Source organism: Strongylocentrotus purpuratus, unplaced genomic scaffold (genome assembly GCF_000002235.5).
Source record: "Strongylocentrotus purpuratus isolate Spur 01 unplaced genomic scaffold, Spur_5.0 spur5_scaffold_6, whole genome shotgun sequence".
Lineage (NCBI taxonomy): Eukaryota > Metazoa > Echinodermata > Echinoidea > Camarodonta > Strongylocentrotidae > Strongylocentrotus > Strongylocentrotus purpuratus.
The window spans coordinates 49,854,614-49,878,961 of NW_022145612.1; the positions used below are offsets into that span (position 1 = coordinate 49,854,614).

General features: G+C 38.3%; 1 protein-coding gene and 5 non-coding genes across 6 annotated transcripts; 5 read left to right on the forward strand and 1 right to left on the reverse strand.

Annotated features, from left to right (window-relative positions):
* Positions 1-1,600: 1,600 nt before the first annotated feature.
* TRNAQ-UUG lies at positions 1,601-1,672 on the forward strand. Its single transcript has one exon. It is a non-coding gene; the product is annotated as a tRNA-Gln (tRNA).
* Positions 1,673-3,511: 1,839 nt separating this feature from the next.
* Positions 3,512-3,583, forward strand: TRNAQ-UUG. The gene has a single exon. It is a non-coding gene; the product is annotated as a tRNA-Gln (tRNA).
* Positions 3,584-8,102: 4,519 nt separating this feature from the next.
* On the forward strand, positions 8,103-8,174 carry TRNAQ-UUG. The gene has a single exon. It is a non-coding gene; the product is annotated as a tRNA-Gln (tRNA).
* Positions 8,175-9,095: 921 nt separating this feature from the next.
* On the forward strand, positions 9,096-9,167 carry TRNAQ-UUG. Its single transcript has one exon. It is a non-coding gene; the product is annotated as a tRNA-Gln (tRNA).
* Positions 9,168-10,509: 1,342 nt separating this feature from the next.
* Positions 10,510-10,581, forward strand: TRNAQ-UUG. Its single transcript has one exon. It is a non-coding gene; the product is annotated as a tRNA-Gln (tRNA).
* A 791-nt stretch (positions 10,582-11,372) lies between these two features.
* LOC115930061 (NXPE family member 3-like) lies at positions 11,373-23,795 on the reverse strand. The gene is made up of 4 exons (XM_031000547.1): positions 23,344-23,795; positions 16,851-17,629; positions 13,977-14,050; positions 11,373-13,139 (listed from the first exon to the last, which is right to left on the reverse strand). The coding sequence occupies exons 1-4, from the start codon at positions 23,494-23,496 to the stop codon at positions 12,343-12,345; spliced, it is 1,803 nt and encodes a 600-aa protein (XP_030856407.1). The 5' UTR covers positions 23,497-23,795; the 3' UTR covers positions 11,373-12,342.
* Between the last annotated feature and the right edge of the window lie 553 nt (positions 23,796-24,348).

Below are 24,348 nucleotides of genomic sequence, written 5' to 3' on the forward strand. Positions count from 1 at the left end.
TCAAATTGAATACCGCCCTCTAGTGACTAGTCATTTCAAAATGCTCTAACTTTCTTATTCCTTGCCCGATTTTGTTCAAATTTTCACTGATTTTATTCAAATCTTTCAAACTTTACAATAAAAGTAACTTAGTATGAAGGTTTTGGTTTCCTTTAAGGTACTATGTCCTATTTGCAGGCCATAAAATGAAAAGGTTTAATTCCAACGGCATTTGAAAGACAATATTAATTTAGAACTAATTCCCTCAAAATGAAGGGGTTTGAAAATGGCTTTTAGGGTGAAAATAACGACCATTGGTTGTCGAATGGACTTAATTTATTGCAATCACCTAAGTAAAAATCTGATTTTCAGACCCTTTCACCGAATGGTTTTTTGTTTTGTGCTGCACAAAGATTCGATCAGTTAGTTTAGCCATTACAAGTAGTGGGTTATTGGTGTAGACACATACTCACGTACCAGCTGCTACAGCTCATTTTATGTATATTATTACCAATTGAAGAAAACAAAATGTCAGTCAGTCACTCAATATTGTCTGAAGTCTAGGAGTTAAACGGGTTTCCTTGCATAATTTGAATAATAGGACACTACTAATGTTTACATTTCACAGATAGGACATAGGCCTACATGACAAATACAATTCCTGCAAAGTTCTACAGAATTTGATGTTGGCTGCAAAAGAGAAAAGCGTCTAGTCTGCAAGCACAGACCCTAATTTGACACTTTATCAAAAAATCATTGTGCCTTGAGAGAAGCCTAGCCCAGCTACCTGTGTCGGAGCAGCTATAGGCCTAGTACATGGCCTATGGCAGTGTTATAGTGCAGACTCTCTTTCACGACTGACCAGGGTTTGTGCTTGCAGACTAACAATCGTCTATGAAACAGCGGAAGGGGCACGTCACACAACGCAGGCTTCAGCTAGTCTGGATGCACAAACCCTAATTTGACACTTTATCAAAAAATCATTGTGTCTTGAGAGTCTTGGTAAAGTTTAAAGAATGAACACACAAAGGTGATGAAACATAAGCAAATAGAGATTGAATCGTTACAACACCTTTCAAATAATTTATATGAAATAAGACAAATAACATTCCTAAAGATTGTGTAGTGAACTATTTACACTATTTACAAAGAACAAGAAAAAAGAAAAAAGATAACGAAAAGCAGAAGTATATGGTTAAGTCTAGTAAAAAATTATGTTCGATGTAATGAGAACTGATTTAAAGATTACTATGATTGAGGGGAGGAGCGCATTATCATCTACTTCACAAAAGATCTGTTTTTCAATACATGTACGTAATATAACTGTAAAATCTCACATGCAGCCATTAGGGTCTGTGCTTGCAGACTAGACTCGCCTGCATGCGAGTCTAGTCTGCAAGCACAGACCCTAATTTGACACTTTATCAAGAAATCATTGTGCTTTGACAGAAGCCTAGCCCAGCTACCTACTGGTTGTGTCAATAGCAGCTACAGTGCATGGCATATGGTAGTCTTATAGTGCAGACTCTCGTTTACGACTGACCAGGGTTTGTGCTTGCAGACTAAGGCGAGAACGCGGATTAAGACTGGTACCCTTATTGTCCCACAACTCGGTATCCGCGGTGCCATGGTGTAATGGTTAGCACTCTGGACTTTGAATCCAGCGATCCGAGTTCAAGTCTCGGTGGGACCTCTTAATTTTTTTTTTCCTTCAAAAATACTACTTATTTTTGTCTATATTTTATTGTGAAATAATCATTTGTGTAATCTTAACTAACATATTCTGTCACTATCGTACATCTACTCTACATGATTTTATTCCCACACTACAAATTATTAATCGATATTCTCTCTCTTGTTTGTTACAGGGATTACAAGCAGAATTCGGCTTCTTAGGGGTCCTAACCATTACTTATTGTACAGTGAAACCTGTCTGTAAAGACCACCCAAGGTAGACGAGAAAAGTGGTCTTTGTATATAGGCAGGTGGTCTTTATGTACGGGTTCATTTAGTACATGTTTCAATGAGAAACTATTTTCAAGGGAAATAAAAACGTGGCCTTTGTAGACAGGTGGTCACTAAAGCACTTTCTTGACTATATATTGCATATTGTCATCGTAAATTGCTTTTCAAAGGTTGAATAAAGATTTGAATTGAAATAATCCGCATAATTATATAGTTTTGTTTCACAATTTTTCTTTTCTTTTTTCTAATTCACCGCAGGGCCTAGTTTCATAAAAAAATTTATCAATAACTAGTGTTAAATTTTTATTACAAACTTGCTCTCAGCCAATCATATGCCATAACTTATAACAGTAATGTATTGAAACTTGTTATTGATAACAAGTTTTATAAAAAAAAAAGGGTTCAGACTGTGTAATACCATCCCGGACTAATTCTCGTTTGGAAAAAAGGTAAAATAGAGAAGAATACAGACAGTTTAAGATGTAAGAGAACAAGACAGACCGAACGTTGAAGCAAACTAAATAAAACACAAAGTGACGAATTTATTGGAGAATAAGAAGAAAAGAATAAGATAATGCCAACAGCTTGTAAAAAGTTAATAGGCATTATGTTTATTATACACATTGTGTTGAGTTGAGTGCAATTGGCTGGTATTGACATGAATTAAGTAAGAATGATTCCATGACCTATCCTAACCGTTTATCCATCCATGAATGAACCTGTATTCAATCAGCAGATAATAGTTTCATTGTATTAAAAGTAAACCAACGCTCCTTCTCTCCCCTCTCCCCTTTCCTTTTCTTCTCTGCAAGTCCTGCTGTCTTATTCATAATTGTATCTGAGTTGAGGGATGCGGCCAGGTCAAGCTACTTTGCATAATTATGCTATAGCCATTGGCATATCCAGGGGTGTTTTGGGTGTTCAAACATTCCCCTTGGCAAACAGGGAGTGTTTTAGGTGTTCAAATTAACACCCCCTTGGCGGGGAGTGTTTTAGAATTGTGAAGACACCCTTTAACTTAGTTTTATCTATGGCCCCTCGCCCCCCTCCCCCGGCCAAAAAAAAAAGAGTACAAAATTAGTTCCATAGTCATGAGGAAACTTATATTTAATTTTATACCAGTTTCCGACGAGAGAGATTCAACTGCATAAAAGTATCTTCAAGTTTATCATTCATATTATTAAAGGCATTTAAAACGAGACATCTATTTCATTTTGCTCGAGTGGTGGGGGGGGGGGGGAGGTGGCGGATGTTAAGGGAAAAGGAGTGTTCATTACCCCCCCCCCCCCCCCCGTTGAGCCCAAACAAACAAATTAGTTGTTTTGTTTTAAATGTATGAATGATAAACTTGTAGATACTTCTATGTAGTTGAGACTCTCATGTCATATGTTTCCTTATGACTATATAGGTGCTGGTAAAATTGAGGGTCGGAGTGCATCATCATTTAAATCACAAAAGATCTGTTTCTCCATATAATTTAGGCATTATTATAACTGTAAGATCACACTTGCAAGGGAGTCCGCGGTTTAACTGTTAAAATCCGCATTATTCCTCCTTAGATATCCGCGGTGCCATGGTGTAATGGTTAGCACTCTGGACTTTGAATCCAGCGATCCGAGTTCAAGTCTCGGTGGGACCTCTTATTGACATTTTTTTCAAAAAATCTATTTGTATCTATATTAAAGTGCGAAATAATAATTTGTGTAATCTTACCTAACCTTTTCTGACACTATCGTACACGATTTTATTCCCATATTAAAATTATTGATCGACATTTTCGCTCTAGTACGTTACAGGGCCCCAATAGCAAGTAGAATTCTGCGTCTAAGGGCAGGCGCGGAGTCACGGGGGGGGGGGGGAGGGGCTGACGGGTCCGGGCCCCTCCTTGTAAAAAAATAGTTTAAAAGCAAAGATGGGAACGTTAATTTTACCTTTTTAAATAAAATAAAAAATAAAGTAAAAAAAAAGTTTTAAAAAAAGTTTTAAAAAGTTATATAAAAAAAAAAATTCTAAGGCGGAGGGTGGGGGGGGGGGGGGGGTGGGGGGTGGGGGGTGGGGGATTGGATGTTGAGAAAAAAAGTACAAATCCCTCCCCCCCCCCCCCCCCCCCCGGTTATTTGCCGCTATTTTTTTCTTCTTCACGATTTGGGAACAAAAAACAAAGAAATAATGTCTTTATTTTAGTCACATAACGGAGTGACGCAATTCACAACGGTTACATAGAATTACCGTTATGCCTCTCCACAAAGAAAGAGGACAAAATATACAGTTCCTCATTCTACCCTCAACGATTGCTGTGGTAGAACATCCCTTCACTGCTAATATGTAAATATGTGTAGAACAGGTGAACATGCATGTGACACCTGTTCTACACATTTTTACATAATAGCAGGGAAGGGATGTTCCTTTATCTACCTGAGGAACTGTATATTTTATGCGCACGCGGCATACTAGTACCTTTCAGCATGTAGGCGCTATATAAATGTCAATATGTATGTATGCATGTACTAGATTTAGGAAAATCAAGGTTGACGCATTCTTGATCGCCGACTGAGACGACATAACGCATGCGCAGTGCCTTAAAATGACGTCACACGTTGCAGTCAAAGCTGTCGACGTGCAAATCTAAAAGTCCCTAGTATGAAGATGAAACCCTCCATCCAAACCTACCGTTACGCTAACTAACAAATTTAACGCAACAAATCTCTTTTGTGAACATGAACATGAAAAGTAGGAATTGCTTGTGCTAGCCTTTTGCTTGAATCCATAATTATGCATGAAATCTAGCAATTACTTGCTAGCACAAGTAAATGCTCAAAAGCGTATACATAAAATGAACCGTTTACTCGTTACGATAAGCAATTGCTTATGTTTTTTCAAGCCCCTCAATCAAACCAGCTTATAAGCTCTTATTTACTCAGGACATTTGCGTTTTAACATATAAGTTTTTATCTCTTTTGAGGACGATGAAGATCTGCTTCCTGGATTGCGATTCTTTGTTAGCTTAACATCAGTATTTTTGAACACTTATCTTCATCTTGGCAATATTTTTCATGATATGTGTTTCAACTGTCTTTTCTGCCAAAGTTTTAATGTCCTTAGCTTGCGGTAGCGGACATTTAAATGAATTAACACAGGATAGACTTTGATGATCTTGAGGATTGTTGAATTTAGATCTTGGTCGCTTGTATTTTTATAAATATTGATATGTTAATAATATCTCATATAAATGTCATTGGCCACTACATTAATTTATTTCAATGATTTTATATAATGATATTCCAGCCAGTTCTGGACGAATTTTGTTCAAATAAAATATGTTCTGTTATGAAAATATTGTGCTCTTTCAATTCATATGCATAGTTTTTCTACCTGGGAAATTTTTTGAAGAGGCATTCCATGGAAAAAGTCAAGGCAAATCAAAATTAACTACTATAAAGCAGTTAAATGCTTGATTTAAATTGATAAATTAGATTAAAGATAAAACTATCTACAAATTTAGTGTTGTTAATGAATTTTGAGGAAAACTTGCAATGTATAGTGTATCTTTCATCTCAGTTTCATTCAAGTGTTGTTTACAACTTAGGACAAATGAATTGCATGTATCATTTCCCAGATATCTTGAAAAACAAATGTTATATTTTGGATTATTCACCTATAGTGTTTTACATATACATGTATATCATTGTATCATACTAATAATATTGTTTACTGATGATTTAATGAGTAAATGTAGTTCTATAAAGTTTTAATCCTTGTGGTTTACAATAGATCGGACACAAACAAAAATGATACTGAAAACCGTACATGTTCTGTAAATTTAATGACACAAGTCATATGAGATGGATGAGAGTTGAAATTTTTTAATTTTTTTGGATTTGAAGTTATAAGAGTCACCTACCGTGTTGTAATATAATAATTCAATTTCCAGATCATTGTGTATGGATGTATTACAAAAAGATTACGTATGAAGCTTGTAACATCGGCTTGCTTATGTGTAAACAATGATGGTAGACACTACAAAAAGAGAGTGGCTTCAAGTGTACCTAACCGTATGCATCCGTCCTCAATAGTTTCAGGTGGTGGTTCAAGTCTCCTAAATTTTACCTATTATATGTTTGTTTTTAAAACCGCCTGTACTATTTCTACAGGTTTGGAGAAATAAAATTACCATGCATGTGATGGAATCAAAACAAACAAACAAACTTGTTGAATAAAAAAAACTGAGAAGATAATCAAAATTTCAATGGGCAAGTTTCATCATTTCACATCAAATTGTAATGCATGATAATGCTTGCTTGGGGATCACAGATCACAAAATAAATAAATCAAATCAAATAATAATGATAATGAAAATTAGTTAGAATAAACTACAATATCTGTACATGTAATCGTTTTAACGAATTATGAGAAGAAATACAGTGTATTTGGTAGCTTCCATCTCGGCTATGTTCAAACATAAACGTTATGGTTCAAAATGTGTGTACCATTGTAAAGTGATTACATAATTAGTGTTAAATGCTAATTGGATCAAATTTAGTATATTTTTTTGTTTATTTACAGAAAAACATAATGTTGAATGAGGAAAAAGTAAAGTCTGCATGATTGCAGTGATGTAAGGTCAAATGGTACTGTACCATGTGGTAGAGTGTGCTCTGTTGTATAATTTCCCTTCCTCATGTTGGCTATATTCATCTTTGTGTCGAACTATACCAAGCATGCTTCAGAAAATGCAGAAAAAGGATTGATGTGTTGTTTTGGTTGTAAGAGAGGAAGTCTCGCTGAAAGTATTAAGGATACAATTAAAGTTGCACGGCCACATTGACAATATAAAAGTGTAGATGTGATGACCTACTAGCGAAAGCCTAGCTAGAAAACGTTTATGTGCTGGCGGTCATACCGTTTTATGCAATTTACAATAGATTATCATTAAGGACCATTTTATAAATCTGTATCCATATTTTCATACATTTTCGACTTTGCACTATATACAGACATACCTGTACAATGTAAAGCAAAACATGCTAGTCCAGCATGTAAGTCCGGCACGCTGAGCTAGATTGGAACATGTTAATCCAGCCTGACTGACCAATGATTATGCTTGACAAGCAAATGCTAGTCAAGGTGGACACCGTCTTGACTAACATTTGGCTTGTCCAGTAGTTAGTCCGTCCTAGTTTTAACATATCCATATGTATAAGCTAGTCCAGCGAGCATGACTAATATCGTAGTTAGTTCATCAGGTTAGTCTAGCAGGACTGACTTGATTTCACGTTAGTCCAGCAGGAATTACCAACACCAATGTTAGTCAAGATAGGCACCGACTGAACAAGCATTTTGTTAGTCCAGCAGACCAATTTTAGTTGTCAGTGATAAAGTCTTCCAGTTCAGACACTTTGCGCGTTACGGCTTACAATGGTTTGTGACTATAGGAGATTGTCAGCATGGTTATAAAAAACAACACTATTTTAATGTTTGATTTAATATACCTACGGAGAATAATCATTTATTGTCAACCCCAACAGGGGATTATTTTCATCTAGAGAAAAGCATTTGTTAATAACGGCTATGGGGCACTCGTTATAAATTAGAAACAATAAATCAAATCGAATCAAATTTATTGACATAGAATCCTTATTTTTTTAAGAATGTTTTATATTCAAGCGCATACAGAAAACGAAACGAAACAAAATTTCAGACGAATGATTGAAAAGTCATCAATGTACAATCACAACAGGAGAATTAATTCAAAGTACGTTTGGATTCAAACAGCCACAAAGCTAAGCAGAGCACTAATTCCCCGGCTCCCCACCCCGCCCTTTTTATACATGGCCTTATCTTTCAAAACCGGCTCGAAAATGTACTTAATTTTGTTGCTCTAGATGTTTTGTTTTAAATGTATGAATGATAAATTTGGAGATACTTCTATGACCTAAAGACTCTCATGTGAGAAAGGTATTAATATAAGTTTCCTCATGACTATGATGACAGCTTTTCTTTTCTTTTCTGCTGTCAGAGTGCATCATCCTCTAATTCACAAAAGATCTGTTATCTATATAATAGTTTAGGCGTTGATATTTCACTGTAAAATCACACATGCAGGGAGAGTCCCATTTTTAATTGTTAAAATTCGCACTATCCTCCCCTACGATATCCGTGGTGCCATGGTGTAATGGTTAGCACTCTGGACTTTGAATCCAGCGATCCGAGTTCAAGTCTCGGTGGGACCTCTCCTGTTGACATATTTTTCAAAAATCTTCTCATTTTTGTTTCTATTTGTGTAATCTGAACTAACCTTTTCTGACATTATTGTAGGCCTACATTTGTTTAACATGATTTTATTCACATGCACGTTATAAATTATTAATCGACATTTTCCCTTTCGTCTGTTACAGGGCCCTGATTGCAAGCAGAATAATTATGCTTCTTATAGGGGTCCTAACCATTACAACATGGGACCGCTGATGGTAAAGATTTGACAGGTAAAAAAGAGTATAACAGAAAGCTTAAGATGTGAGAGAAAAGAGAAACGGAACGTTGAAGCAAACTAAATAAAACACAAACTGACGAATTTATTGAAGAATAAGAAGAAAAGAAAAAGATAATACCAACAGCTAATCAATATATAATAGGCATTATGTTTGTTATACACATTGTGTTGGGTTGAGTGCAATGATTTGGTAACATGGATTAAGTAAGGATAATTCCACTATCAAAAGCAGCACACTGTATTATAATGAAAATGGTGTATGTGTGTGTGTGTGGGGGGGGGGGGGGGCACCTACCAGAAAAACGGGTTTAGGTTACATCATATTATTTTAGATGGTGGCCTTCCTATGGACAATAATAATTCTTTCCCAACCCTAACAGGGGATTATTTTCATCAAAAGAAGGCAATGACTTTGAGACTCTCATAAGAGAAAGGTATTAATATAAGTTTCCTTATGTCTATGATGACAGCTTTTCTTTCTGTTTAGAAGTGGAACAAAGTCCTAGTATGCTTAAGGGTCAAAGTTTATTATCATCTAATTAACAAAATATCTGTTTCTATACATATTGTTCAGGCGTTGATAAATCTGTAAAATCACACATGCAAGGGAGTCAGCGGTTTAAGTGTTAGGATCCGCACTATCCTCACAATGAATGTACTCGGTGCCATGGTGTAATGGTTAGCACTCTGGACTTTGAATCCAGCGATCCGAGTTCAAGTCTCGGTGGGACCTCATCCACATTTTTCAACAACAACAAAATGACTTTTTTGTCTATATTTTAGTGTGAAATAATCATTTGTGTAATCTTAATTAACCGGTTCTGTCATAATTCTGCTCTACCTGTACATAATTTTATTCCCACATTAATAATGATTATTAATCTATATTTTCTCTCTCGTTTGTAACAGGGCCCCGGATACAAGCATAATTCGGCTTCTAAGGGGTCCTAACCAGTAGATTGTATAATGTCATTGTAAATCGTTTTATAATTTGAATTGAAATTGAATTAAAATTGAAATAGATGATTTGCATAATAGTTTTGTTTCACAATTTTTCTTTTTTGTATTCTAGGTCATCACTCATCAGGGCCTTGTTTCATAAAAACTTGTTATCAATAACACTGAACCTAAATTTCTATGACAAAATTTGCTCTCAGCCAATCATTGCAACGACTCAAGTAGCTTATTACAGGCTTGTTATTGATAACAAGGTTTATGAAACAGAGTTCAGACTGTGTAATACCATCCCGGACTAATTCTCCTTTGAAAAAACAACAATTATCACCTGGCAAACTATACCGGACAACTAACCTCTTCGCCAACCCGCAACTACCCCCCCCCCCCCATTATACCTGAATACGATTAGTGCGTTTATTTTTAAAGCCCCACTGCACTACATAGCTACTTGCGCCCTCTATATAGCAAACAATGCCTAATCGGTAACCATTGATCCCCCATGATCCCCTTTTTCGTATGTTAATTGAGAGCTTGATGAGATAACCACCTGTCAGTGACCATGCAGGAAGGTCTAATCCCTCCTGGCCAAACTAGTGAAGTGGGGCTTTAATGGGATATAGAGTTGTGAAAAGAAGATACTAGTAGTTGGCACAGTGGTTATTAATATAGGACGCTGTTGTCCGAGGTATAGTTGTCCTTGGAGTGATAGTCCGAAGGCAGTCGTCCAGACAGCTCCTGGGTGATACAAGAAGAGAATTAGGTAAACATTTGGGAAGTATCAAAAAGAGATTAAAGAAGAAGAAATTATATTGTATCCCAATGATTATTTATACGAAATAAATAAACAATAAACCAAATCTAGATATAATGATAGTAATGCTCATTTAATCCTTTTTCTTTATTTTTATAAGTTATTCATACTACATCCATCCCCCCAAAATTGGTAATGTTATAATATGTCAACTACACTGTGTCATTGCTCAGAAGTGAATACTTTAAGTTTGGCTAATCTGCTTTCTCTGTTCTCCTCCTCTTTCCTCTTTCCATTTGCTCTCATATCTCCACAATATGTTAAGCACTCGTATTATTGTCAATATTTACGCGCATGGAACATCCGTGGTTTTATGGTGTAATGGTTAGCACTCTGGACTTTGAATCCAGCGATCCGAGTGCAAGTCTCGGTAAAACCTTCCATTTAAAAAAAAAAAAACTATGGTGTTTGTACATTCTGTATTTCTGAATTCATTTTGAATCCTCAGACAGATGTATCTTGGGAAATATCAGCCGTCTATTTACCACAAAAAAAGGCCAGAAAAAAATTGTGGATAATCGTAAAAATAATAAAATGTGATTGTTATTTGTTAATTTATACATGACTAGTATCATTCAAATTCTACTAATCACATAACTTTATCTCATATTGATTTGCTGTTTCTTTCCTGAGTAAGTTGTATTCCAAGTTTGGATTCCCGTCTTTCATTTTGGTTATTTGCTATTTTTACACCAGTTTCCGATTATATTTCAATCTCAACAGACTCTCTCTGTGTGACATTCACCCCTTTTCTCTCCTCTCCATCTCTCTCTCTCTCTCTCTTTCTCTCACTCTCTCTCACACACACACACTCTCTCTCTCTATCCATCTCACTCTCTCTCTGTCCATCTCTCTCTCTCTCTCTCTTTCTCATCTCTCTCTCTCTCATATCTCTCTCCCTCTCTCTCTATCCATCTCACTCTCTCTCTGTCCATCTCTCTCTCTCTCTTTCTATCCATCTCACTCTCTCTCTCTCTTTCTCTCACTCTCTCTCTCTCTCACACACACACACACACACTCTCTCTCTCTCTCTATCCATCTCACTCTCTCTCTCCATCTGTCCATCTCTCTCTCTCTCTCTTTATCTAAATCTGTCATTTTCCCTCTCGTAGTATGCGAAATAATAAATATAGAGATATTACTCTCAAATGAAGTGCTAGGTGAGGGATATACGGTAAGGGAACTAGATGTTTTTATTAGTCCATCATTCCATTTCAACAAAAACCCTGGATCACAAAAATATTCAAAGTTGATAAAAATCGAGGAAAGTAAAGAGTTGAAATGCACATTCTTAGAACACAATAATTATTAAAAGATATGAAATAGGTTTGACAAATCGTTCATATTATGAACGATTATTATTAAACGGACACAGACCACTCATCTAAAATTACTTTGCCCGAAATACTAAGCATGGTTATCAAGAAAATTAATAGAAGTTAAACCATATAAACAGAATGCCTCATGACCTAATTTTTTTTTATTTGATTATTTATTTACAGGTTACAATGATAATAATGATGATCAAAGGTTTTATCATAGCACACATACTTGTTATGCTCAATAGTCCTATCGCTCAATGCAGACCTTGTTAAATACGTCCATTTTTACGAGTCTCTCTATCATTTTTAAGAAATCTTTCCCTGTCAGGTACCCATTTTCTATATGTATCTCGATCAAGTGTGGAAAATAAATTTAGATCAAGGTCCACAAAAGGACGTAACTTGCAGGGATTCGAACCCTATATCTTGTGATCTTTAATGTGGTCACGTAATGTTGTTCTGTCCACAACGAGATGTACTAATTGCACGCTACACTCTTTACAAAATGGAAGTACGATGTTATATTTTGTTATTTTTACTTTGACTGATGTTACTGTGTCTAATCTGTTCTTTTCTTTTGATTTGCAAATATCAATCAAAGTAACGTAGTTGGGGGGGGGGGGGGCACAGACTAGACCATAACACTTGTTGTACCGGTATGTCACTCAGTCTTTGGTTTGCCGAGGACAATGTGGGCCCCCATATACATGTACCTCTCAATGATATATGTTACTGTAAAAGTAAATATTACTTTCAAATAATGTGTTTATTTTGTTTAATTGTTAAAAAACTTAACAGATCTATTAACATCACTTATTTCAAGAAGGACAGATGTAAGAAAGAAACAAATCTACTTCTTCGTTGATACACGGCCATGGCATGTGAACTGCTACTTGCTCTTGATAAGATGTAACTAAATCCCAAGTATCTATCAGCTTGGCATTAATGCCAACAAACTCCTCCTCCATTATTCGACTCATTTGTCTGAAAACATAGTCGTTGCTATGGACACGAGCTTCAAATGTAGGTTGTTCACGAGGCTGAGATTTTTTGATGACTGCCATTACGCGATCGTCACCGAGCCTCGCACGCATGCGTGCGATACCGTTACGAATCGCGCGCATCCTGTCACGATAGCTGTCCATATTCCACGAGGCGTAGTGCGCTGACATGCTGATAAAAATAACGTATTTTACATCGGGGTCATTGAGCTTATCCATGTATTCGGGTTCGAACATGCGCCATAAACCAGCGAAGTTAAAAGTTGCCGCGAGTGCCGCAGAGAGGACATGAGTCTTAAAAATGACTGTATGCGTCTCGTCCTCGGTGCAACCATAAAACGAGTCCAACACATCCTTGTTGCCCAATTTCCTTTCCAGAACTCGGAACCACTGGCATGCTATAGAATCGCCCAACATGATAATTTTGTGACCTGCCAAGCACTTCTTGACATTGCCCGGGTCATCCCATGAGTGTCTGTTGGAACAGACGAGTGACTGCCATTTTGGGCCTAGCCAATATCCTTCTGGAAGTAAGCTTGAGTTCCTGCTGTCGCTGTCGCCGCACAATACTCGAGGACGTTCGATCTTGTAATCATAGATTAAAGAAAGCATTCCTGTTTAAGCAAGAATCACAAGAGTGGTTGAATTTTAAAATGGTGCAGTAGTAGCCCGGAGTAGAAGATACAATTCAAATCATAATCCAATTACAAATATTCCCTTGTAATGAATAGCAAAATCATAAAGTAAAATTTATAATGTTGCTATGTCTGAAAAACATATGGCAAGTTTTAAGTTTTTGTGTACGTAATTTTATTGTTTGCTATCAATGTCAATTAAGTAATGTAATGTTGTAAAGCGCTGTGATACACATGTATGTCTGTAAGAGCGCTATATAAATGCCAATATTATTATTATGCTCTAAATCTGATTTTGTGACCTAGTCTTTTGAAAAGGGAATTCGTGAGAGTAATGAGTGAGATGGTCTTGAATGCACAGGAGTGGCGACAAAAAATGAGGATGGGGTGATTAATTATGATAACCTTCTCCACCCCTTTCGATTCTCCATTTTCATTTGCCTATCAGCACGTTTGGAAACCTATGCCCCTTCTCCAAAGAACTTCTTCCGATGCTCCCGCTGGAGAGTCTGAAGATTGCATACTGGCAAAGATACTAGCAAAGACCTTTGACTTATGAAAGTAGAACGCCACGGACATGAACGGACTTTTCTAGGTATTGCTCCGTATTCAGTCGTTTTCTGAAGTTTAGAGACCAGATATTTTGACATAATATGCTCAGATTAAGTATATCTCTGCATCCTGAGTAAAGTTTGACGGAAATATTACATCAATCATGCCTTATAGCATAGAAATTTACATCGATTTGTTTCCGAATACATACTTGGGCCTTGATCGACCTGGCTTGGTTGGCTTTGATTGCCATAGTGAACTTACCTGTACTGCTCTTTTCTGCAATATCCATGTGGTACACTGATTGGGGTGATCTCAGCTGGGTCTTGTAGAATGTGCTGTGGTGAAGATTAAAAGAAAGAGAACAGAGTAGTATTTAATAAAGAAAGTGATAAATTTTGGTCAGTTGTAGACAATTACCTGACAGATTGATTTACATGCATTATTTCAGACTATCCAGCTATGTATAATGCATGCATGTATGTATGTATTTTGCATTGTAAATGTCCTATACAGCCTTTCTTTTTCAAATCTAGCACGACGACGTGACGGACTTGGCACTTCAGTATCAATCGATAAACTTGTTTTCAAAAATGTAATCTTCGTTTGTTTTTAAAGTAGCTGTGCGAATATTTTAAAAACTAACTTTATTTTCATTATTGCAAAGGTGAAACTTTGATTGGACAATTTATTGTATCAAAATCCGATGCTTGGAAACATTCAAAGTAATAATTATCATCAATTACAAAACGCTTAAATACAGCCTCCGAACACTGCTGAGATGTGTGACATCACAAGTTGGGCATGATTTGCACAAGCATGTCCCATGACATCTCACACATTGTCAGTGCCTGAGTTATCATCTTCTATTCAGTTAATTCTCTTATACCCCATTCACAGTGGCCTCAAACACCGCGACAGCAGCGGGACTGTCCCGCTGCTGTCGCGGTGTTGTCTTCAGTGTGAAGGCTCGGACCCGTTATAAACTATCGCGGGATAACACCGCCTCGCGATAACGCCGCGACAAACTATCGCTAGGTTCGCCTAGCTACAGCAGCGGGACAGTCCCGCTGCTGTCGCGGTGTTTACTCAGTGTGAAGGCTCTCCGCTATAACACCGCGACAAACACGTGTGATTTGTTTACTTACCTATCACTGACCTCTTTTCTCCAGCAATGGGGAACATAAAGTGAAATAGAAATAAAGTAACCAGTGGATTCAAATTGATTTTATTATTATGTAGATATTATAATTATCCAAATAAAAATATTTCACACTTCAAAAAATTAAAATATTCTGACTGGAAGCAATAAAAATGCTAGTTTTTTAAAAAGTACTATGATCGAGGATACAAAAAGCAACTTGACATGTTTACGCGCTGAAGTATTTCCGGTCATATCGGGGTCACTCGCGGGTCATGAGCCATGCATACACGTGTTTGTTACGGAGGTAATAACAATCACCCGCTGCAGCGTGAATGGGTACATGATATTTATCCCGCTGCTGCAGCGGGATAACTTTTCTACTGTGAATGCATTTGTAGCGGTGTTATGGCGGTGTCGCCGCTCCGCTACAACGCCGCTACAAATTTCAAAACCACTGTGAATGGGGTATTATACCCCATTCACAGTGGCCTCTAACACCGCGACAGCAGCGGGACTGTCCCGCTGCTGTCGCGGTGTTGTCTTCAGTGTGAAGTCTCGGACCCGTTATAAACTATCGCGGGATAACACCGCCTCGCGATAACGCCGCGACAAACTATCGCTAGGCTCGCCTAGCTACAGCAGCGGGACAGTCCCGCTGCTGTCGCGGTGTTTACTCAGTGTGAAGGCTCTCCGCTATAACACCGCGACAAACACGTGTGATTTGTTTACTTACCTATCACTGACCTCTTTTCTCCAGCAATGGGGAACATAAAGTGAAATAGAAATAAAGTAACCAGTGGATTCAAATTGATTTTATTATTATGTAGATATTATAATTATCCAAATAAAAATATTTCACACTTCAAAAAATTAAAATATTCTGACTGGAAGCAATAAAAATGCTAGTTTTTTAAAAAGTAATATGATCGAGCTAGCTACATGAGGAATAGAGTGTGTAAAGTACAGCTAGCGCGCGCAATTTCAAGCAATCGAAAACCCCGCGCTGAAGTATTTCCGGTCATATCGGGGTCACTCGCGGGTCATGAGCCATGCATACACGTGTTTGTTACGGAGGTAATAAAAATCACCCGCTGCAGCGTGAATGGGTACATGATATTTATCCCGCTGCTGCAGCGGGATAACTTTTCTACTGTGAATGCATTTGTAGCGGTGTTATGGCGGTGTCGCCGCTCCGCTACAACGCCGCTACAAATTTCAAAACTACTGTGAATGGGGTGTTACTTCACTACAGTCAGGCTAAATGTTTAATCTATTGCCTCACTCTAAATCCCGCGGATGCTATTATTTTGATGAAAATGCAGCGATGAAAAAGTAAAGGAATCCGTCGCGTGTAAACAAAATAAGATGCCATTGTAATTTCAGCTGCATACACCGCGGTATTTTCGGCGTTTCAAGATGGAACAATGCCGTCCATGTTATCATTCAGGGGGGGGGGGGGGGTTTCAATTTAAAAGTATGGTTCGAATTAACCCCTATCCTGTGTATTTACAAATAGAATATTATATCGCTTTTTGAATGGTGTGAAATGCCCGGCATCACATTCATATGCTCTAAACTCATTATAATTTGATAAATAATAGCAAAGAAATTATATTAATTCTTTATAGGATGTCGCCAGCTTGTGCAAATCATGCCCAACCTTTGATGTCACACATATCAGCAGCGTCCGGAGAGCTCTTCAGGAGCTAGGCTGTATTTAAGCGTTTTGTAATTGATAATAATCGTTACTTCGAATGTTTCCAAGCATTGAACTTTAATGAAATTGCCTAATCAAAGTTTTACCTTTGCAATGATGAAAATAAAGTTAGTTTTTTAAAATCTTCTCAAAACTACTTAAGAGAGCTGGGGACAAAACCATGCCACAATTTAGTCGAGAGTTATTGTCCAATGGCGTAAATCATTGTGAACATCCAACATTTATTCCGCATTATCTTTGAAAGGAACCGGTACAATTATGACAGATACAAACTTACTTTTCGAATAGGTACTTCTTTCCTACAATGAGCTGATTAACTGGCTGCTCTATTCCAGCAAACTGTCTATAAGAAACTAATGATCTGATGTCATCACAAATGAATCCTTCAGGCATGGTGCATATAAAAGCGCTCTGTCCCATCCCAGTCTCATTGGCACCATAAATGCAGATGTTCTTGTTTATCAAGTAGTTCCAACCTCGTTTCACCACGCACCGACCTTGGCCATCGCCGACGTCAAATCTGTTGTATCTGGCGGCCCAAGTGAAGCACCCATCAGCTTTCATGTAGACCTCACTCAGCCACCGTACGGTGTCTGATGGATAGCCTAGTATAACGTGCAGGTCCAGTCTCCCAGCAAGTGGCGCCAAGAAATAAGCTGAGTAGCTCCCATTCTGATAATCAACCAGACGAGCAGCTGTTCTGAAGTGCTTGTTGGGTGAAGTCGCTCTAACAAACCAGAAGTCACCACCTCTGGTCTGAGGGCGCCCCATCCCGTCGCACGCGTATATCCGAATCTCAACGGTATCGCCGACTTCGTACCCTTGTCGGACGGGATAGAAAATGGATGTTGCTGCAGAGGTTAAGAGCGAAGCATTGAAGTTTGAGTACTCCTTGATTTTAGTACTGTTGTGAATATAGACATCAAAAAGATGGTCCAGATCATATGATTTCAAATTGAGCGGAGGTATCGATTGTGTGGTGTGTAGTTTTACTTCTCTGCTGCCCTGTGCATCGAGACTTACAGCAAAGCTGATCCTTTTTGAAGCTGAAAAAACCTGATGATCGAAGAAAAAATATTTACAAAATATTTATTGTTACTCTTCATCTATACGTAAGATCACTTTCATGAGAAAATTATGTGAAAGAAGGAAATAGTTGTGTCGATTTGACTCAACAGTCATTACGATGGTTTACGTGGGTTCGCATCCCACCGCTGCCACCACGTTAGTATAGGGAGTTTTCGCACGACGACGTAAGTGCTGACTACAGGGTAATAGGGACTTTTAGATTTGCACGTCGACAGCTTTGACTGCAACGTGTGACGTCATTTTAAGGCACTGCGCATGCGTCACGTCGTCTCAGTCGGCGATCGAGAGTGCGTCAACCTTGATTTTCCTAAATCTAGTACGGTACTAGTATGCCGCGTGCGCATAAAATATACAGTTCCTCAGGTAGACAAAGGACGTCCTTTCCCTGCTATTATGTAAAAATGTGTAGAACAGGTGTCACATGTATATTCACCTGTTCTACACATTTTACATAATAGCAGTGAAGGGATGTTCTACCACAGCAATTGTTGAGGGTAGAATGAGGAACTGTATATTTTGTCCTCTTTCTTTGTCCGTCATGTTCATAGTGTTACTTCCTGCATGCATGTATATCGTCGAGTGCAATCTAAAAGATTTCTAATTATAGTCAACATGGGCAGTTGAGTACGTTGACACGCATGATCAGTCGGCGTTCGTCGTGTTCTCGTCCACTCAATCTAAAAGTCCCTATTTAAATGAGCTCGACTCCCGGCGCTAATTCGGCTGAGTACCGTCCTGGGTTTGGACGTAGTCCACGTCCTGGACGATTTTTATTGATGCGCAACCCCCTCACATAACCAACAGGTGGCGCAGTCATTTTACCGCGCTCATTCACTTACTCCAGTGATTCACTTACCCCAGTGATTCACTTTCCCCGAAAAAAATGTTGTGGGAGTACGACTATTCTGCATGTGCGTATGTGTGTGTGTGTGTGTGCTATGGGGTGTGCACTCAACCAGACGATAGCGAAATCGTGAACAACATTCCAGGGGTGGACTAGTTTGGACGCTGCGCAGAAATTTTCGCTCTGAGTGCGACCCCCCCCCCTCCCGTTAAGATTAGCGTTGTAAAAGGCCGCGTCGCCGGTTGCGAAAACTCCATAATGCAAATTAGATCTCGACGGTAGCCAGTACGGAGACGGTCACAGCTCATTAAAATACCCCGTAGTCAGCACTTGTGTCGCCGTGCGAAAACTCCCTAATGATCAATAACAACGGTCAAAGTTAATAAACTCTGTACAATCATGATGCTTTGGCTTGACCAGCAGTGGGTCGAATAGGCCGATGCACATTACTATCCAACACCCCCTTAGCTCTACATTCTCACCATTCGCGCTGGCTGCAACCGTGCAGGACTCTTTGCAGAAACCCCGGCCCCCCCACTCAGTGTTATTTAGGGTACGCATATGCTCGTACCCTCTTTTTGAAAGCACCCCCTATCTGAGGACTGCCAACATTTCCGAACCCCCCTTTCGCGGGCTTTTTGCGGGCTTTTCCTGCCTTGGAGACCCCCCTAAATCAGGAAAAATGCTCAATGTACCCCCCTAAATTCGGAATAATTTCTCAGGATTCCAAAGAGATGAGAGAAAAAAGAAAAACACCCCCTTTTTAAAGAAATCTCCGGGTGAAAAGTCAAATACACCCCTTTTTTTACAAATCTCGGGCCGGACTTTGTCGCACGAAAAGTACCCCTTTACCGGACATTTTGGCAACACGCATGCGGTCATTCCGACCTCTGAGTGGGGGGGCCGGGGCAGAAACTCGCAACAGCTCGAAAGACCGACAGGCCACATGATCGCGGCTTTACGCGAGCGATTTTCTCCCTGTCATTTGCCAAACACGCCCCCACCCCCTTCCCACCCCCACCTCCACATCCACATAATTTGTTTATTTTTGTTTGTATGAGATTTTGATATCTCTATCTCTGCCCTCTTAAAAACAGTATGGCCCAGCCCAACAAGTCACAGCCCAGGCTTGCTTTACAGCAGATTCTATCTCAGGCACGAAGTGGGTATCTTGCAAACAACAAATGTTAACATGTTTTCCAGTTTAGTACATCTTTTTGTTTCTGAGATTTTCCTAAACCTCTAAAGTTCATAGAAATAATCTTCAACTTATTATACATCATGCTAACAAATAACTATTGTATATGTATAAGGCCATCGGAGGAATTTCAAAACATGTATAGAGCATGAGTAACAGTACAATACAACGAGCAACACAGACAAACAAAGAAACAAGACAGACAAACAAGACATTGAACTTGACAAATACAAACACACTAAACATGCAAATTAAGAGAGCTATACGACGCCTTTAACTCCCCCTGTCCACACACAACATTTTCCGTGATTAGGCGTGATTCTTTAGGCCACGGGTGGCCAACCCGCGGCCCGCGAGCTCTTCTGGTGCGGCCCGCGGAGCAGTGAAAAAATACTTCATAAATGAAATGCAGCCACATATAGCAGCGATGAAGTAGGGTAAAACATTTACACGCAGCTATCTCTAATATTTCCATAATTTGATTTCATCTTTCACAACGCATTGACTCGTTACTTGCATGGTGATACACTGACTCCTCAAATTCCCTCTCATTACATTATATTAACGACATTAATACCCGCATTAATATCACTCGCCGTGTAAATTTCAGTTTGTAATTTCCGCACGCAGTAACAACTGTTGTGAATCGAGAAATAATGTTTGAAATGCCATACTTGTTTTCAAACTTACAACTCTTTTCTCCCGCCGTACAATTTTCTCATGAATCTTAATCGTAAACTTTATAGTCAGTCCCCTTCCCTCTACACCACGTTCAATTAGATGTACAGTGTACAAGTAATACATTTAGGATATTCTTTCTGCTGTGTCCTTGATTTTGATTGAAATAACAACCAACATGGCAACGACCTCGAGACCTGCGAAGAAAAGGAGAGTTTCTGATGAAGGCAGAAACTTTAAATAAGATTGGTCTCTAAAGTGTTTCTTCATAGTAGAGAAAGGTGGACCACTTTACCTCATTTTCACCAGAGTATGTAATGGAGGTTAACAACATAGTAGAAAAGTGCAAGCCACAGAAATCACACTAAATATAAGCCTGATTTGTTTTTCTCACTGATCTTGTTGTTTGCTTGTTTGTTTTTGCAGAATTTCAGGTGTGTACACGTATTGCATGAGTGTGTGTGTGGGGGAGGGGGGAGACTAAGTTATGCCAATCGTTAGCTGTGGCCCGCGAACTTTAAAAGGTTGGCCATCCGTGCTTTAGGCCATTTAAAAAAAATATACATGTTTAGCGTCCCCGCCCGTTTCCTTTTTGGGGGCCGCCTCCTATTTTTTTTTTAAAGAAAAAAAACATGAAAAACACTGCTAAAATGGGTCTATTTCTGATTTAAAAAAAAAAAAAAAAAAAATTGTCGGCGGCCATCTTGAAAAATAGCCCAACATTCAGGGAAAATGTACCGAGCGGCCATTTTGGGCGGCCATTTTGAAAGAAGAAAAAAAAAAAAAAAAAAAAAAGCGGGCCTCCTTCCTATTTTTCGAAAAAACAGGACGCTAAACATTTTTTTTTATTTGGCCTTATTGAGTTCTAGTTCGAAACGATGCCCTGCGTTTCGTTAGACTAGTTTCGTTATACGACGTATCGTTAGTGAGCGTCCACACACACAATTTCATCGTAAAACTATCGCGAAACGGTATAGCTAATCACGCCTAATCACGGAAAATGTTGTGTGTGGACAGGGGGAACCATTAGGGCCACACCCCGTACCCTCACGCCATCAGGTCCCAAGCCACAAATCCCACCCTTCAAAAGTATCGCCTCATTATACGAAATTGAACATACATGCAGAGCGCAGGTGTGGGCTTACCGCTCATGATGGCGGTCTCCTGCATTTTCTGTAATTTATCTTTTTTCTTTGAAATTATATTTGTGTTTGGTTGCATCTTATTCAATGTACTTAAAAATGTATAATTACGTAAAATGAAGAAATATTTGTTACTTTATGTATATGATTATGTTTCATTTTGAAAATGCAGAAATAAGAACAAACAAACAAACAAAAAAACTATACGGTCTATGGCACAACTATTAGAAACAAGTCCTGGTATTTGTTTTCATAATGGCCCGAATTCACAAAGGAGGTTTGTCGACAAACCTCCGTTTGTTTCGACAAACCTCCTTTTGTTATTTACAAACCAGGTTTGTAAAAAAACGCGTCAAAACGCGTCATATGACGTACATAAACCTCGGCATAACCCTTTGTCGACAAACCTCCTTTGTGAATTCGGGCCAATGTGTGTATCGAGCTTACTTGTAATCTGAATATAAATCAACTGCACTGGATGTTTAAATGTTTCCAATCCAATTAAAGTGTCTCAAAGATTTGGCATGTTGGCATGCTTTTGCCTCATCCTCTTGCGTAATTTCCCAAAGTTGCATAACAATTAGTCACGGCATCCAATACAAATTTTTATATATGTATTTTGCCTCGTCTGCTTGCATATTTTTCAAGCGTTACAAAGCTTTATAGCAAGTCGTAATTAACATTCAATGCAATGTAAATCATTCTTTCTTGTGATCTGAATAACTGGATTGAATAGTTAAACAATGGTTTGACCTTCTTCAAAGATTACATGCGAGTGCATGAGAGCCTTTATGCTAATAAATGCACATGTATACGATCACAAATGACAATCAATAGTCCAGTTCGTGGATACAATCTGCGCATCCGCAGATAAAAGTACAAAATTGCTTCCCACTAATACTGGATACATGCTCACGAAAGTTAAGTTATCACTGTTCATGCATGCACCTGTGATACATTCTATTGAACACAGGTGGAAGTAATTCTTTCAAGAGGGCACACAAAGAATCACCTCCATGAATTAAGCTGTGATTATTCCAAAAGTCACAAAGTGGGATTTATATGGGCCTATGTTTAAAAGATATGTGGATATGTGGGGTCATCTGAACCATGTGCTAACTACGAACAGGTCTATTCAGACTCTGATGATTAATAGCTGAATTCTAAACAATGCCAATCTTGAACTATCATTACCTTCAATAGGTTATATCCTCGTCTTAATATAGGTAAATAATAATAGGTAAATAACAGTCATGTAATTGGCCACTTGAATCACAAATATTAGTCCTATATAGAGTCCTTAGAGCCTATAAATCGGCCATCATAGTATAATTATAATAATAAAACATAATGACCAATTTAACGATGAACGAATCGAACAGACACCGCAATTTAGATGTTTTCGTTAAATTCTTTTTATATATAATTCGAACCTGATATTACACACGTAATAGTCTGTGTTGATGTTGTAGTTGCTAACTAGCGTGGTAAACACATGCAGTTAACCTTACTTGTTTTGTTGTTGTAATGAGGTTTAATGAAGGGGAAATATAGATTGACACTTATATTCCACATTATGATCTAACTCGGTACGATATACACCAAACTGTTAACCCACTGTGACAAAAAAATATGAAGAAGGATAACAAACTGAGGAATTAAGAGGCCAAGACTTAAAGAAACGCGCATGATTTAGTAAGCAGAACATCGTTATGTGATGAAATCATAAACTGATTAGGCCTATATGAGTTTTATAAATTTAGACCCCTGCTAGAAGAAAAGAAAAGGGAAGCAAAATGGACGCTCCAGTCATACTCACCCACATGAAAACGAACAACACCAAGGTTGCCAGCGCAGCGATAAAACATTTTCTTAGCCATGAAAATCCACTTCTTCTGTTAGGAACTGTTTTGCTCTGAACTAAGCTGAACTTCGACAGTACATTGTTTACGATGGTTTGACTTGAAGACATTCTGTATACTTGTTTATAATGCTTTGAGACACTGACTCCTCTAACCCACGACAGACATACGTACTCTAGACGCTGCAGATGTTCGATCGGAAAATGAATCTGAGCGTAACAGCATATATGCTTAGCTGGCTTTCAGGCTTCAAAAAAACAACTTAGAACTTTTTTGCTACGTGTAAAAACAGGCATATTTGATTGATGATAATTTAACAATTGACTCAAATTGATAGATGATACCTCAATGATTGACTCACAAATCAACAATGCCAAATCCCCATCCGCGTTTCCCACAACATGTTACTATTCAGTGAAACATTACTCTGGGTTACAAGAGGACGCTCTAGGACATCAGTCGCGATGCTTAGTTAAGTTCTGTTCTGATTTTTGTTGTTGTATTTGTCATCCCTTTCAGGGCACTTCTCTCCACATATCTAAAACTTTCACAATAACATACATGACATGTATACAATTTAATCATTATTTTAGCATATCAATCAAAGCTTTTACCTGTTTTTCATTATTAATTATTATTTACAGAATAGTGTTTTTTTTAATTTTTTGTTTTGATAACTTGGAAATTGTTTTAGATCGTGTACATTCTTTTTCGGACAGAATTGTATTGGCGGTGGACTTTAATTGTAAATCCCTTTTCAAAAAGATTGACTGCATTGTGTACAACCCAACTTCTTTGCATCCCACGTTTATGGCACTCCTAGAGAAGGTGATTACTTTCAAGTTCCGGCCTGTCCTCGAACTGTGGAACAAACTCCCTCCTCACCTCCGAAATGAGAACTCCTACTCACAGTTCAAGTCTCTGTTAAAAACGTTTCTTTTCTCAACATATTAGTTTGTTTA